This window comes from Gymnoscopelus microlampas (genome assembly GCF_963454915.1).
Source record: "Gymnoscopelus microlampas genome assembly, chromosome: 19".
Taxonomy (NCBI): Eukaryota; Metazoa; Chordata; class Actinopteri; order Myctophiformes; family Myctophidae; genus Gymnoscopelus; species Gymnoscopelus microlampas.
In genome coordinates this window covers 7,787,622-7,804,579 of record NC_139956.1, presented here as the reverse complement: position 1 = coordinate 7,804,579, position 16,958 = coordinate 7,787,622, and the positions used below count along the sequence as shown (strand labels likewise).

The following is a 16,958-nucleotide window of genomic DNA, read 5'->3' as shown; positions in this document are numbered from 1 at the left end:
TTCTCTTCAGCTCTCCAGGCTCTCCACACAACAGGTAAACAAACATCAATAAACAAATAAATAGTATAGATTGTAACCTAGAAGTATTTCTTCTAATCAAAGTAATATTACTTTATTTAACTGTTTATTCTATTGTCTGCATACAGAGTCTGGTGATGTCAGGTTGGTGGGAGGAGCCAGACACTGTGCTGGTAGAGTGAAGGTGAAACACCTGGGACGATGGAGACCAGTGACTCCTGCTTACTGGAACCATAAGTCATCATCTATAGTGTGTAGACAACTACACTGTGGCTCTGCTGTTTCTACAGAAGGGATACATGGTTCTACACGTCTACCTACATGGTGGATTAGATCTAACTGTGATGATCTGAATCGTCACTGAAGGAGTGTGGACCAATGGATTATTTTACTTCCTCCTCCAGTCTGGAGCTGATCTGTTCAGGTAACAAGCAAGGACTTCAAATGACACTAATATACTGTCTATATTGTCTGTCTGTCTTTCTGTCTGTCTGTGTATATTTCATATATATTATATATGAAAATAGCCGATCTACAAGCGGTGTGAGGCGTTGTGAGCTTGTAGATCGGCTATTTTCATAATGTTTGCCTCTTTCTCATATTATTTGACAGTTTGGCCAATGTTTGACCAGTTTGTCGATTACTTTTGATGCAGTAATTGTGTTTTTGTTTCTGTATTAAAAAGGTCTAAAAGTCCTTAAATTGACACTGTCACTCTGTCTTTGGTTTTCACCAAATTACACTGAAAACGAAACAGAAAGAGAGTGAGGAGGAGATGATATAGAAGTGCTTTGAGAGAATTTAAGGTGCCAGATTTTCAAGCCGCTATGCAGCCATCAAATCTAGCCCTATATTGCGCTGATCAGATCAATATGGTCTTGAGTTCAGGCCATTCAGTGTTAAACACTGCTATAAACACTATGCTATCTAACAATTTGGCAAATGTTTGACCAGTTATATAGCTTAGTTTGTTGATTACCTTTGATGCAGTAATGGTCTTTTTTCTATTTTCTTTCTTTTAAAAAATATATTAAGGTATTAAAAATCCTTAAATTGTCACTTCACTGTCATCTGGGGACCCCCCCACAATCATGTGGGGACCCGCCTGGGGATCCCGACCCACAGATTGAGAACCACTGACTTAGTCTAGGGCACCTGGTGTCAGTCAACCTGTGTGGCGAGAACAGTGCGTGCATGTATGAATTGGCACAATAAGCTCACACGATACCGCTCCATCACCTCAGGTGTGTGTTCATGCTGCACGTCATGATATCAACTATGTTAACTTACACCTCTCTGGAGCATGAATATATTATTATTATTGATTATTTTCCCTCAGGTATGTCATGAACTCAGTTCATGACATGACACCACGCAGTGGTGGAAAAAGTAGCCTACTCAAACTTTTTACTTAAGTAAAAGTATCAATACTGAAATGTAGAAATACACTGTTACAAGTAAAAGTAAGGTAATCAAAATTTAATTGAGTAAAAGTACAAAAGTATTGGCATCAAAATGTTCTTAAAGTACCAAAAGTAGAAAGAAGTCATTATGCAGAATGTCCCATTTCACAAGTTCAAAATGCATACAAATCTTTTGAAAATAGCAGATCTACAAACTCAAAATGCGTTGCATCGCGCACTTGTAGATCGGCTATTTTCAAAAGGCCGAAATGTATATAGGGCTGAAGTGGTTAATGTATGTTTTGTAATAATAATCTAAATCTACAAAGTAACTAACTAAAGTTTTCAAATAATTGTAGTGGAGTAAAAGTACAATATTTGCCTCTGAGATGTAGTGGAGAGTAGAAGTAAAAGTATTGAAAATTGGAACTACTCAAGTAAAACATACCTCAAAATTGTACTTAAGTACAGTACTAGTAAGTAAATGTACTTAATTACTTTACACCCCATATACATAATGAATCACACAGACACTGACTTGTTTCAGTAATGATTTATTTAGCCTTTTATTGATTCAAATGAAGGCATTGGAACATGTTATGTTTATGTGAAGCTTAAATCAACCTCTCATTCCATCCTGTTCCTTTCTGTTCAGACCTAAGGTTCTTTAGAGGTCTTTAGAACAGCAGAACGGCATCTTCGTTGTACAGAATTCGTCGTCCCATCGTTGCTCTGATGTGTAGATAGGAAGATAGAAAGATAAAGTTCATTATTAAAATTGCTTAGAGACAGTGGTGGAAAAAGTACTCACATGTTTTACTTAAGTAAAAGTATCAATACGGCAGTATAGAAGTACTCTGTTACAAGTAAAAGTCCGGTAATCAAGATTTACTTGAGTAAAAGTACAAATGTATTGGCATCAAAATATACTTAAAGTACCAAAAGTAAAAGTACTCATTATGCGGAAAGTTCAACATGTACAAAAATCTTTCGAAAATAGCAGATCTACAAGCTCACAATGCGTCGCATTTGCCTCTGAGATGTAATGGAGTAGAAGTAAAAGTATTGAAAATGGGAAATACTCCAGTAAAGTAAAAAATCCTCAAAAGTGTACTTAAGTACAGTACTTAATACATGTACTTAGTTACTTTACACCACTGCTTACATATTACATGAAGAAACATATTTTATAAGAAACAGCTTTCATTTGAGCTACTGTTTGTGGACACTCATTTTAACCTCTTGAATCTTGAATCCATGGCCGATCTACAAGTTCATCGTCATGCGTCGCAACACGACGCGTTGTGAACTTGTAGATCTGCCATTTCTGATGAAGAGATTTGGTGTAGAAGAAACGAGAGCAGGCCAACTCAGGCCCATTTCACTAAGTATAGAAGGTTTAAGAGGTTACAAATAATTTGGATTTAATTAAATATGCGACTTACTGCTCCAGTTAATAGCAAGGCAATGCTGGCGCCCCGACGAATTATCAGGGTTCCCCTTGGACCACTCTGTGTAGTCGAATTTGGTACCATCACTCCAGAACCATACACCCTCCTATATGAGAAGGAAAGTAGAGTTTAATGCAATAATCAATACAAGATAATAGAGATTATAATGTCATTGATACCATAGCCATCAGTGGTGGAAAAAGTTCTAAAATGTTTTACTTGAGTAAAAGTATCAATACTGCAATGTAAAGAATAGTCTGTCAAAGTACAGAATTTAAAATGTACTTGAGTAAAAGTCTAAAAGTATTGGCATCAAAAAAGTACTTAAAGTACCACAAGTAAATGTAGTCATTATGCAGAATGTCCCATTTAAAGTTTTCAAATGTATGAAAAATATTTTGAAAATAGAAGATCTGCATAAGCTCACAATGCGTCACATCGCATTTCTTCAAAGGGCTGAAGTGGTTAATATATGTTTTGTAATAAGAATCAAAATCTACAAAGTAACTATTAACTATAGAAGCAATGATTTGAGTTAAAATGCATATTTGTATTCAAAGATATTTGCGCCCATTTTCACATTTTTTTTTGAATAGCCAAATAAATCCAAAAATGACCCAGACGTGTTTCCCGGTCTTAACTCTTTGAATGCCGTTGACTCGATAACGCGTCAATTGCTAGTTTGTCCAGTTGGCCGTCGACGCGTTAGACGCGTTAGACGCGTTGGACGCGCGTTCATTGTTTAATCTCTGATGGCGCTATGCTGCTTGATTTTCAATCTTGGTTTCGAGTTCCACTCACTTCACCCACACCTGCATCCGGTTTTATGACGCAGATTCCGTTTCCGGTTTTCATTGTTTTTCCCCGGTCATTTTTGGCCAGAATAGGGAAACACACGGTTTTTCACACGGTATAATAAACGAACGGAGAGGTCAACTTCTACAATCTATAGTCTGGGTGACGAACAGTCATCGCCGTCGTGTATCACAACGTAATTTTGGCCGATCGGACAATCCGCGAACACGTCACATCCGGTTTGATGTATTTGACTGTTTGACTGGTGGCAGATTTGTCGTATGTGTTTAAAAAAGCACTCTGACAATTTATTTGAATGAAAAATTACAAAATAAAATAAATAAAAAAACACGACAATGGCTGGCACTGGGGGAGTACTTTATGAAAATACTCTGGCAGTCATTAATGGATTAAGTGGATAGGCAGAAGAAGAAGAATGTGTACCTTCATTGCGTCGTAGCCACCAACCCAGGTTTTAGCATCTCTGCCAGTCGCCTTTCTCACCAGTCCCAGGATGAATGTATGCTCTGCTTTGCTGTGGATTGAGGCTAGGTTTCCACCCTCGGACACACAGTGTCTCTAAATAATAGAGAAGAGAAGACAAGGGAAAGAATAACCATTATTATTATTATTATTATTATTATCATTATTATCATTATTATCAGTGGTGGAAGATGTACTCAGATATTTTACTTTAAGTAAAAGTAGCCAATACCACAATATAAAAATACTCTGTTACAAGTAAAAGGCCTGTGTTCAAAATGTTACTTGCGTAAAAGTACAAAAGTATTGGCATCATACTTAAAGTACCAAAAGTAAAAGTACTGAAATGTTTGAAAAATAGCCGATCTACAAGTTCGCGACGCGTTGTGAACTTGCCTATATTTAAAATAGGGCTAAAGTGGTTAATGTATGTTTTTATCATACTGAGAAGCACTGGGGTTCATGTGGTGGAGTTTTTCATTCTATAATTACCTCTGCGTCAGCCCAGGCCACTTTTCCGGGCCAACATCGGTAACAGCGATTACATCCCCCCAAAGTCCACGCCGCCGGGCACGCCGTCCCTGAAATGACAACAGAGTCACCTGAGATTGACAACTTCATCTGAAGGAATACATACAAGTAGTCATGTTCCAGTTTCAACAGCACAGCAACAGTTATTTCGTCGCCTTGCTAAACTAATGGCCTACGTCATTTCTTTACGTTTTTCAGGAAAAATAAAAAACTGATCCAAAACAAAACTCTATGATATTTCTTAATCATTTCACCCAAAATGTTTATAACAAATTATGACTATTCAAATAGAAATAACACTGTCTGTCAGTTATGTAACATAAGAGATTTAAATAGGTTTAAATAGGATTAAATCTGACTTAGGCCCAAAAAAAAAGCAAAAATAATTAAATTATTTAGGCCTAAGTCACACTAGGGAGTTAGGCCATTATACTAAAAGGGGAGTGAACAGCATGATCCAGTGTCATGAGGAGCTGACTTAGGCAAACATATTATTTTCCTCAAAAAATGACTTAGGCCATTAGTTTAGCAAGGTGACGATTTATAACTGAAACTGAAGTCATTTTCTTTCTTTTTTTTTACAATTTATTACATTCTGCATTCCCTCAGGAATTCATGAAATATAAATCTTGAGTTGTTTTAAATGAATTCAATATATATATATAATAGTCCATAAAGTGTACTTTATGGACCTTATTGTTCTGTTTTGATCCACATGATAACCTTGGTACAACAAAGCTCTCTCTCTCTCTCTCACACACACACACTCTTACACACACACACACACACACACACACACACACACACACACACACACACACACACACACACACACACACACACACACAGACAGACAGACAGACAGACAGACAGACAGACAGACAGACAGACAGACAGACAGACAGACAGACAGACAGACAGACAGACAGACAGACAGACAGACAGACAGACAGACAGACAGACAGACAGACACACACACACACACACACACACACACACACACACACACACACACACACACACACACACACACACACACACACACACACACACACACACACACACACACACACACGGTGACACACCTGCAGTCAGAGCCACCACAGCACAGAGAAGCAGAGACACAGTCAGCATCCTCATGTTGATGTAAATGTTGAGATGATTGATTGCCTTCAGTAGAGAGAGACAAACAGGTTAGAGATACTCGCAAAAATCACCTTTATATTCACATGATTACAGTGTAAAAAAAAGTCCAATTATTTTCACACTCCCATTTCCTCCTCCTGAGAGGAGAGGAGAGGAGAGGAGAGGAGAGGAGAGGAGAGGAGAGGAGAGGAGAGGAGAGGAGAGGAGAGGAGAGGCGAGGCGAGGAGAGGATTCATCTCAAACCTTTAGTAGAATGATCTGTGTTGTCTTCCTTCCTGAAGTGCCTGTGTTGAAGAAGAGAGACAGAAGCTCTTATATGCTGCTTGATGTCTCAGAATCAGGGTGTGGGGAGGCGCACATGATATGCAAAGTAAGACCATAAGTACACATACATGGGAATATGCATGTAGGCCTACATATTTAAACAATGGGCTGAAAAGTACATACCGTACACCTTTTTTTAGTTTTTGATTAAATCTCCTGCCTTTTGTCAATACTGCAAGATACACCTTCCTTGACAACGTGACAAAATATTAGAACTAGTACTGTATGAACAGGACATGGAAATTGAATTGCATGGAAAATAAAATAAAATACAATGTTCTATTTGTTTGTTATTTTTTATTTATTTAGCATAACTTATGCTTGATTCACTTAAACTCTATACTTTTTAATTGACCACAGGCCCTCAGGGCTCTACATTAGGCCCCCTTCCTGTTTTGACTCTACACTAAAACATCTTTGCCAAACATTGACCATCTACAAGCTCACAAGGGCGTTGCGTTGTGAGCTTGTAGATCAGCAATTTGTCGCCCATTGTTCACCCCCAGAATAGCGACGGTAGGTTTCTAGGTATAGGTCTGTTTGACTGGTACTACGAAAGCATACAGATCTACTTGTTGTGACACCATGGTCACTGCTTCATCCGGACAGTGTGCCCAATTAAACCAGATGCAACTGCAGTATGAGTCATCTGTAATGTAGAACAGGGGTCTTCAACATTTTCAGGCCAAGGACTCCCTAGCTGAGAGAGAGATGAAGCAGGGACCCCCTCTATTTTGTATAAAATCGTGTTTCAGATTACTTTTTTTGTTTACTTGGTCTGCTCTTTTATCGCTCTGCACCAAACCTCTTTGCCAATAAAACAGCCGATCTACAAGCTCACAACGCCTCGCGCTGCGAGGCGTTGTGAGCTTGTAGATCTGATTCCATTTGATTCCCCCAACAACGTGTCGCATCGCTTGTTGTGAGCTCGTAGATCTGCCATTTCCACTATTTTTTAAATTGAACATGGAAACGATTATGACCATTATGCAAACATAATTGCGACTATCTCAAATAATGTCACGGTGCGCACTGGGGATATAAACAGTGACCCAGAGCACAAGGAGCAAACACACGATAACCAGACACAGGACCACTCGCGTCGTGGTTTAAGATTATACTAATTAAGGAACAAAGCAAACACAGGGAGTCCACTTAAATAAGGAAGTCATTAGGCCAAAACAGCACACAGCTGGGCACGCAGGTGGGGCGGGGAAGGGCTGAGCAAAGGACAGGCCCAAACTGTGACAAATAATCACAATTAGGTGATTATATAATAATTGTGACAGGCCTAGATGTGTTTAATAAACTTCAGAACTTGACAATGTGTTGATATAGTGCCTGGTGTCCTCTTGTTCCTTCCCTCAGCTCTCCACTCATCTGAATCATCGCTCTACACCCTTAATTATAGGAACACTGCAAAAGCAGTAAATGGTGTATAGAAAACATATATGCATTTCTTTTTTCATATGTAGAGGGTCAGTGCGACAATAATGAGGTATCATTTGGTAGACTGACCAAACATTTGGCAACTGCAGCTCATTGAAATGTGTTTCTGAGTTCTAAAAAAGAGCAGCTGCCCTCCCTGAAGTTTTAGAACAAAAAACAGGAATCTATTGTGTTCATACGTGATAAAAGGTAATTTGTTCTGCTTAGCTGCGGCTCACCCTGTCTCATAAATCATTGTGGACACAGGTGGAATTTCAAATTATGAATAAAAAAAAAGAAAAGTATGACAAATTACACACTGTCTTATCCAGCCCACCACCTAAGGGTCCATTACTACCTCAGATGTGTGTTTATGCCAAGCAGCTGTGAGTAGCCTTGGGAATCAACGGTTCCTGCCTGAGTCATGTGGAACAAACGAAAAAGCACACACATCCACTCACTAAAGGTTCTCAACCTGTGGGTCGAGATTACAGTGAAGTGACAATTTAAAGACTTTTAAGACCTTTTTAATACGTAAAAAAAAATATGTAGATCTGCTATTTTCACAATATTGATCTGTGGAATCGAGTCAAATCAAATGTAATGCCTCAACTTCTACATTCCAAGTGCTTTTCAGGGTGGAGGGTCCCCTGTTCAAATATGATTATTTTGGGGGGTCACGGCCTGAAAAAGTTGAGAACTACTGCTCTAAATGAAAGAAACAGAAAAGGCCTATTTTAAATCAAATGCAAACTCTGGTGTGTTCTGATGTGGGCAGTGAACACACTGCCCATCATCATTTGAATCGCTTCCAGGTTGTTTTGTTTACAGTATCTGAGGGAAAATAAGTTGTAAATGGTGCATTTATATAGTGCTTTTATCCAAAGCGCTTTACATAGATTGTGCATTACATTCACACACCGATGGCAGAGGAAACCATGCAAGGCACTAACCTGCTCATGGGGAGCAATTAGGGGTTCAGCGTCTTGCTCAAGGACACTTCCACACTAACTCTGCGGGAGCCCACGATCGAAACTGGAAACCACGCGGGTGCCATCCAGACGATCTACCAGCCAGTCTACCCCTGAGCCACTGCCGCCCCCATTTGTGTCAATAATTTTACAGAGAAGTTATCACGAGGCACAGCTCCTTGGCATAAACTCACACCTGAGGTGACGAACACAATGTACTAGCTAGTCCATACTCACCGTTTCTCACCACTCATTCAGAGCATTTCCAGTGAGAAAGGCCAATTTTGAATTAAGGTGTGGATCACTGTTCTCACATCATCATTTACATTGTTCATTGGTGTTTGTGATGTTCCTGAGGGAAAATAAGTAGTGTCAATAATTATACAGAGAAGTACAATATAGTTGATATCAGGCGGTACAGCTCCTCGGCATGAACACACACCTTAAGGTGATGGACCCTAAGGTGTTGAGTAGGAGAACACAGTGTGCATTCAAGCATTGTGGTTACACGGTGCTCTTGAGTAGAGGTCACAGTTCAATGAAAGGCTTTGGTTTCAAACCCACACATATGGTGTCAATAAATATGAATGTCACGGTAGACATGAATTTGTTCCGTGATATGCCAGTTTTCTGATAAAATTCCCTAACTGAAAGCAAACATTTATTAATATAATATGTACTTGGGGTTGCTGATGGCCAAGTGATGACACATCTTTAATCCCTAACTGCTCCCAGGTGCTGTATTAATGAAGCCCACTGCTCCTAATAGTTAGGATGGGTAAAGTGACTCGAATTTTACGTTGGAAGGCCCTGGCTGTCCCGCCCCGCCCACAGCCCTTTACGTTGGAAAGAGATAAATGTCAAGTATGTGTTAGACCAGGGGTCTTCAACAGGGGGTCCGGGACCCCTACGGGGTCCTCAGAGTTACTACAGGGGGTCCGCCAAATCTTTGTGTGATAGGATTTTTATTTTACCTTAACCACTTGAACCCTATCCCTTTTCTGAGGAGAACTATAGCAAAGAGGCTATAGGTGTAGAGGGAAAAAAGAGGAGACCACGTAAACAAAAAAAATTGAATCTGAAACACAATTTTATACGATATAGAGGGGGTCCCTGCTTCATCTCTCTCTCAGCTAGGGGGTCCTTGGCCTGAAAACGTTGAAGACCCCTGTGTTAGTCAGTAGACATAAGGCGCATCAACATATAGTAGCAAGTTTATACTGTACATGATATATTAGACATTAAGGTGCAAAAGGAATATCAGTGCATGGTAGCCTACATGAGATTAAAGGTGCAAAGAGTGGCAGCCCAAAACCCAATCTAATTCCAATTTTGATAGACCAAAAAAATCTGATTTAAGCTGCTCAGCTGCCATAGTGAACATAACCATAGAGAGAGAAAGCAAGAGAGGGGGCTGGTGACACAGAGAGAGAGAGAGAGAGAGAGAGAGAGAGAGAGAGAGAGAGAGAGAATGATGAGAGTGGAGTAGAGCTGCAGTGAAAGACACCCACGCACATACACACACACATACATAAAGTGTGTGTGTTTGTGGGGGGGGGGGGGGGGGGTCAAAACCAATGGACAGAGGGAGAGAGAGAGGGATTAACCAATCCCTTCTCTCCTTCCTCTAGCCTCTCCCCTGCTATTGGTGGATTCTCCACAGTGAGGCAGGGCATGTAGGTATAAGCCCCTCCTCCACTCCACCCCCTCAGCCCTGGTGCTGCTGCAGGCTGCTGGTGTTGCCGTGACGATGATACCCCCCCCCCCCCCCACACACACACACACACACACACACACACACACACACACGCACACACACACACACACACACACACACACACACACACACACACACACACAGAGAGCAAATCTCTGTCATGATGCGGTGGCTCTGAGGGCAGGATGGAGAGACACACACACACACCGTCTCAGGAAAACATGGTGAGTGTTTGTGTTGCTTTTCTCTTTAAGCAGGGATGAGAGGAGAGGGAGGGATGGAGAGACAGAGACTGCAGTGTTTCTCTTTTCTTTGGGACAGAGGGAGGAATGAAGAGATGGATGGAGGAGGAGAGAGGGGCTGGAGGGAAGGGAGGGAGGGATGGATGGATGGACAGACAGATAGAAGGATGGATAGATGGAGAGATGGGACAACATTTGACTGCAATCAGCGTAGACTAATCCACTTAGGATGTGTATGGCATATACTGGTGGAGTGTGCATGTTGTGCGTGTGTGTGTGTGCGTGCGTGCGTGCGTGGGTGCGTGTGTGCGTGTGTGCGTGTGTGCGTGTGTGTGTGTGTGTGTGTGTGTGTGTGTGTGTGTGTGTGTGTGTGTGTGTGTGTGTGTGTGTGTGTGTGTCTGTGTGTGTGTGTGTGACTGTGTGTTTTAGCAGGCCTGGATGCACTGCTGTGCTAATCCTCCTGCTGTGCTAACAGGCTAACTGTGAGATGCGTCACCATGTAGACCAATAAATGCAGAGTGGACGTTTACATTGTTGAACATCAAGGTATAAATGAAACACACTGACAGAAAAACCCACACAGACCATTCTAGCAACGTCATGTTGAGTGTGTGTCACCCATAGACCCATCATACGACTGCCACTGATGGCTGATGCTAACAGGTATCAGTGTACTACAATATAATGTAGACTAGTACCCTATGATATAGTCACTCATGCATTTATCGAAGCAAAGCAAGCAATCATCATCTATCTGTCTATATACGTATGTATGTATGTATAGTATGTATGTATGTATGTATGTATGTATCTATCTATCTATCTATCTATCTATCTATCTATCTATCTATCTATCTATCTATCTATCTATCTATCTATCTATCTATCTATCTATCTATCTATCTATCTATCTATCTATCTATCTATCTATCTATATATCTATCTATCTATCGGTCTCTGTCTGTCTGTCTGTCTGTCTGTCTGTCTGTCTGTCTGTCTGTCTGTCTGTCTGTCTGTCTGTCTGTCTGTACTCACATTATCCCGGTTTCTGTAAATGATCAGTTCCTACTGTACTGTAAGTACAACTCCATTACAATTATTAGAAAACTGTAGTTACTTTGCAGATATAAATGATTACATTATAAAACATACATTAACCACTTTAGCCCTACTTTATACCTAGGCTATTTGAAAATAGCCGATCTACAAGCTCACAACGTGTCGCATCACGACGCGTTGTGAGCTTGTAGATCTGCTATTTTCAAACATTTTAGTACTTTTACTTTTGGTACTTTAGTACATTTTGGGGATATCAAAAACAGAGGCATGGTTTGGTTCCCCCCCCCCCCCCCCCCCCGCAAACAGGACCCTGCTTAACAGTCCATTCCACTGTGTGATTCTGAAACACTCAATAGAACTCTGCATCCTTCCATTCACTTCTGTTGGCTGACCTTACATATGCTTGAGAACAATTATCTGGCAACCGCTTTCAGAACTGCTTGTAAGTGAATTATTGGCGTGACATCATGCACAAGCAAGAGAGCAACCACGCACACTCACACACACACACACACACACACACACACACACACACACACACACGCACACACGCACGCACACACTAGCACACACGCACACGAATGCACGCACGCGTACGCACGCACACACACGCACACGCACACGCACACGCACACGAACACACACACACACACACACACACACACACACACACACACACACACACACACACACACACACACGCACATGCACAGGGTTGTGACCTGTATTGTGTGTAATATGATCTCATAGCCTACAGTATAGGTCTCTCTCTCTCTCTCTGTTCTCATGGGAAGACTCATGGTCTCGCTCCAGTATCTTGTCCTCTATCTATCCATCTTTCTCTCGCTTCTCCTTTGTTCTCTCATTCAGTTCATCTCTATAATATCCCCTTTGCTCCACTGTTTTCCCCTCAACTCACTTTATTATACGAGATCAAAGAGTGTTTTAGACGGCTATGTCTGGTGAGACAAGAATGTCTTCATTGTGAACTAACCTGGTTATAATGTGGTATAACTTCTAAGTCAAGTAACCTGATTATAAATATGTGTTCTTAGTCAATAACCTTAATATAAATATGCATGTTCTTCTCAGTCAACTAACCTGGTTATAAATAAATATACTTAGTCACCTATCCAAGTTTTTTTTGACTGAATAGAAAACAATTAGGCAAGAATACATCATTCACTACTAGTATGCAGGTCTTAACCATTGCATATGTTTAGATAAGGTTGTGTTGCTTACTTAATGGTTAACACATCTCTTCCCATCCATATAACCACACTTTAATTTAGAACCTGGCTTTGATCCTTAGAATAGTAAGTCGCATGTGGAGTACAGCTATATGTTTGTCCTTCCACAGCCACCGTAATCTAATGTGAGATCAGATGATCTCATTTGGGTTGTCTGGAAGAGGAAAGCATGGCTGGTTTTAAAGTGAAGTGGAGGGTGGCTTTGAATGTATTCAGTAGGGAGCGGGCGTAAAGGACAAACAAGATATTAGTGTGACCTGTCAGAAACATCATTAACGAGTTGACTATCGTGTACATTACTGTAAATGGATATTCTGACTGACTGACTGACTGACTGACTGACAGGCAGACAGACAGACAGACAGACAGACAGACAGACAGACAGACAGACAGACAGACAGACAGACAGACAGTTAGGTTGCTGCTTAATGTGGATTACATGCTTCACTTTCATGAAGCCAAGCCACACTAATGCAATGCATGTTTTAACTTATTTCTGCTCAGTACAGTACAGTACTTGAGTAAATGTACTTAGTTACTTTACACCACTGCTGGTCATTCATTCTTATGGCTGGTGGGGTCGTTATGTTTTATCTCTGCTTCTGGGCAGACTGAATTAAAGACCTGAGGCCGATTCTATACGAATGCCTTCTAAGTCAGTAGTTCTCACACTTTCAAGATTTTTCAAAAATGTTCACAGCAGATGCACAAGCTCGCAGCGCGGCACGGCGGTGTGACGCGCTGCGAGCTTGTAGATCTGCTATGTTTGAATAGCCAATGCAAAAATCGAAAATTACATTAGACTATTTCCCGGTTTTAATGGGTCAAACCCGGTGTCCCTGTTTTGGGCCAAATTTCAGAATTTGCAAAAAAAAAGAGGGGGGAAACGAATTTCACAACCCTTAGAGCAGGAGGTCTTCAACAGGGGTCCGGGACCCCTAGGGGGTCCTCAGAGTTACTACAGGGGGTCCGCCAAATCTTTGTGTGATAGGATTTTTTATTTTACCTTAACCACTTGAACTCTAGCATACCATTTCTGAGGAGAACTTTAGCCAAGAATAGCAGATCAACAAGCTCACAATGCCTCGCGCTGCGAGGCGTTGTGAGCTTGTAGACCGGCTATTTTTTGCTATAGGTGTAGAGGGAAAAAAGAGGGAAAAAAGAGCAGACCAGTTAAACAGGAAATGTTGAATCTGAAACACAATTTTATACGATATAGAGGGGGTCCATGCTTCGTCATTCTCTCAGCTAGGGGGTTTAAAAGAGGCTTTTAAATGAACTACAAAGGGAGAGGAGGAAGAACACGATGGAGATAAAAGAGAGAGAGAGGTGGTTCTACAGATTAAATCATGGGTGAGTTGACTTCGTTAACAAAGAAAGAAAGAAAGAGAGAAAAGGGAAGCCAGTATAATTGTTTGTGGCTGTGTAAGTGCCAGTTACAGGCAGTCACGATAGAGTCACAGGACGCTGTGAGAAACACACACACACGCACACTCACACATGCACTCTACACACAGCAGCACTCTCTCTCTCTCTCTCTCTTTGTCTCTCTCTCTTAATCACAAACACACACACACACACACACACACACACACACACACACACACACACACACACACACACACACACACACACACACACACACACACACACACACACACACACACACACACACACACACACGCAAACACCATTTCCAAGTATAACCTCATTGCTCTCCCATGATCCTTTGCAGCATTTACTGCAGACAATTGAGACATTGCGTGCATGTGCGTGCGTGTGCGTGCGTGTGTGTGCGTGCGTGCGTGCGTGCGTGCGTGTGTGTCCGTGCGTGCGTGCGTGCGTGCGTGCGTGTGTGTGTGTGTGTGTGTGTGTGTGTGTGTGTGTGTGTGTGTGTGTGTGTGTATGGGGGAGGTGTTAAAATAAGTAGCATACCAAATATCACATATATGTGTCAATTTGCATAATCCCTCCCCTTCATGGATTATTCATAAAAGCCTTCTTGATTTATATTTTCTATTATATTTACTTACAGTTTTATTTCATGGGAGAAACATGTAGGTGAGCAGGCAGAGAGACAGGCACGTGAGAGAAAGACAGACAGGTTGATGCAGATGATCAAAATGAGAATAACAGAGGGGGTGGGGTATACTGACAGACAGACAGACAGACAGACAGACAGACAGACAGACAGACAGACAGACAGACAGACAGACAGATAGACGTCTTCAGAATCGCATTCGTGTTCTCTCCTCCGCGTCATCAGTGCCCATACCCTAGGTGGGGTTGGTGAAAGGGCCTTTCTGTGTGGAGTCTGCATGTTCTCTTCGTGTCCCCTGGGGTAGGTACCCTCACAAAAAAACATGCAGTAATCCTGGTCTCTATACTGCCTCCCCCTGGTCAGCCGGGGCGCCTGATGGAGGGGAAAGGAACTGGTTGGAATAACGTGTTCCTTCCACACGCTACGTCCTACCGGGGGAAACCCCCCCCCCCTGTCAGGTGATAAGAAGCGGTCTGCTCACTCCTCATGCGTTTAAGGAAGCATGAGCTCAGTTCGGGGCTCTAACCAGGCTGGCAGAGGGAGAGTAGCGCCCAGGATTACAAGCTTAGGCAATTGGCACTGGATGAAAAATGGGTTACAAAAATCGGGGAATAAAAATTACAACAACAAAAAAAGGAAAATAAAGAATCACAGTCGTACTGTAGCTCAGTTCCCTCAAAAACATGTTATTCGCACCGTGAGCAAAAACTAAATTTAGTTGTGGATTAAAGACGATTACCATACTTTCTACACCCCGCCCTGCAGTCTGTAACCATGGTAACCTCTCCCTGTCTGTCTCTCTGTCTCTCTTTGAAGATATTTTTATGACCTATATTCATTTATTTATCTCTCTTTCTCTACCCCCCCTGCTCCCTGTTTCTCTGTTCCCCCCCCTCTATCCTGCTATCTTAATCTCCTCCCCCTCTCTTTTTCTCTCCTTTCATTCTGTCGCTCTCTCTGTCTTCCATCCCTCCGAATTTATCTGCGCCCCCCTCCACACACACACACACACACACACACACACACACACACACACACACACACACACACACACACACACACACACACACACACACACACACACACACACACACACACACACACACACATACTCTATAACCCCACCCCACCCCTCTCACTCTCATCCCCATGGTAAAGATAGACCCCGGCCTGTCACTGACTCTCACCCACGGTTTACACCGCACACTGTTCAGTGCAGACTCCAGACTCCCCCTGTTCCTGTTGGACTGTACCACCTGTGCAAGGTGGCGTTGAACAGGTCCTTATGTGTGGAGCGTACCATCTGGGGCTTAATTATGGGTGTGCAGTGATCTGACATGCAGGCCATCTGGAGAGGATACGTGACGTCAACATTCCTCCGGTGAAGCCGTCACCAGACAGTCTGGGGATTTGCATGTCTGCGTTCATGTGTGTGTGTGTGTGTGTGTGTGTGTGTGTGTGTGTGTGTGTGTGTGTGTGTGTGTGTGTGTGTGTGTGCGTGCGTGCGTGCGTGCGTGCGTGCGTGCGTGCGTGCGTGCGTGCGTGCGTGCGTGCGTGCGTGCGTGTGTGTGCGTGTGCGTGCGCTGTGTGTTTATCTTCGCCTGTGATGATGAGTCTGCCGTGCACTAGCACGTGGATAAGATGGAAAGAGGTGTTTTTAACGACTTAAGCTGGATGAAGCTGGAACAGGCGTAATTTTTATTGAGTCATAAGACTCAATTACTGAATGTCACAGTCTCCAGGTTTTCTTCAGAATATGCATGTCACTCATTTACTATGACACTATGTATGTACAGTATGACACATTAGGAGTCCACTGGTACAGTGGTTCACTAACTTTGTATTTTCAAGGACCCCCATAACTCAGAGAGTGCACAAAATGGAACCCAATTTGGCTCCATTTGTGCACTCTCAGAGTTGTAAAGGTTTGTGTGTTTCTGGTAATATAATTTCCCACAATATTTTTATGTCCATGGCAAAGATCCACCACCAGCCAGCATGGCGATGAACCCTGAGCTGGAACTGAATTTCCTCCACGGGGTCAATAAAGGTAGCCTGGTAAACCCTCCCTCCGGAAATCTCATTTCCATTTGATTTCT

At 42.1% G+C, this 16,958-nt stretch overlaps 1 protein-coding gene across 1 annotated transcript; it reads right to left on the bottom strand.

Moving 5' to 3' along the window:
- Nucleotides 1-2,088: 2,088 nt before the first annotated feature.
- LOC311035198 (galactose-specific lectin nattectin-like) lies at nt 2,089-16,010 on the bottom strand (the record flags this gene model as incomplete). Its single annotated transcript, XM_084043277.1, has 7 exons — nt 2,089-2,153; nt 2,867-2,978; nt 4,112-4,246; nt 4,643-4,731; nt 5,767-5,851; nt 5,950-5,964; nt 15,999-16,010. 7 exons carry the CDS (start codon nt 16,008-16,010, stop codon nt 2,089-2,091), a joined length of 513 nt encoding a protein of 170 aa, XP_083899403.1.
- Nucleotides 16,011-16,958: the final 948 nt, after the last annotated feature.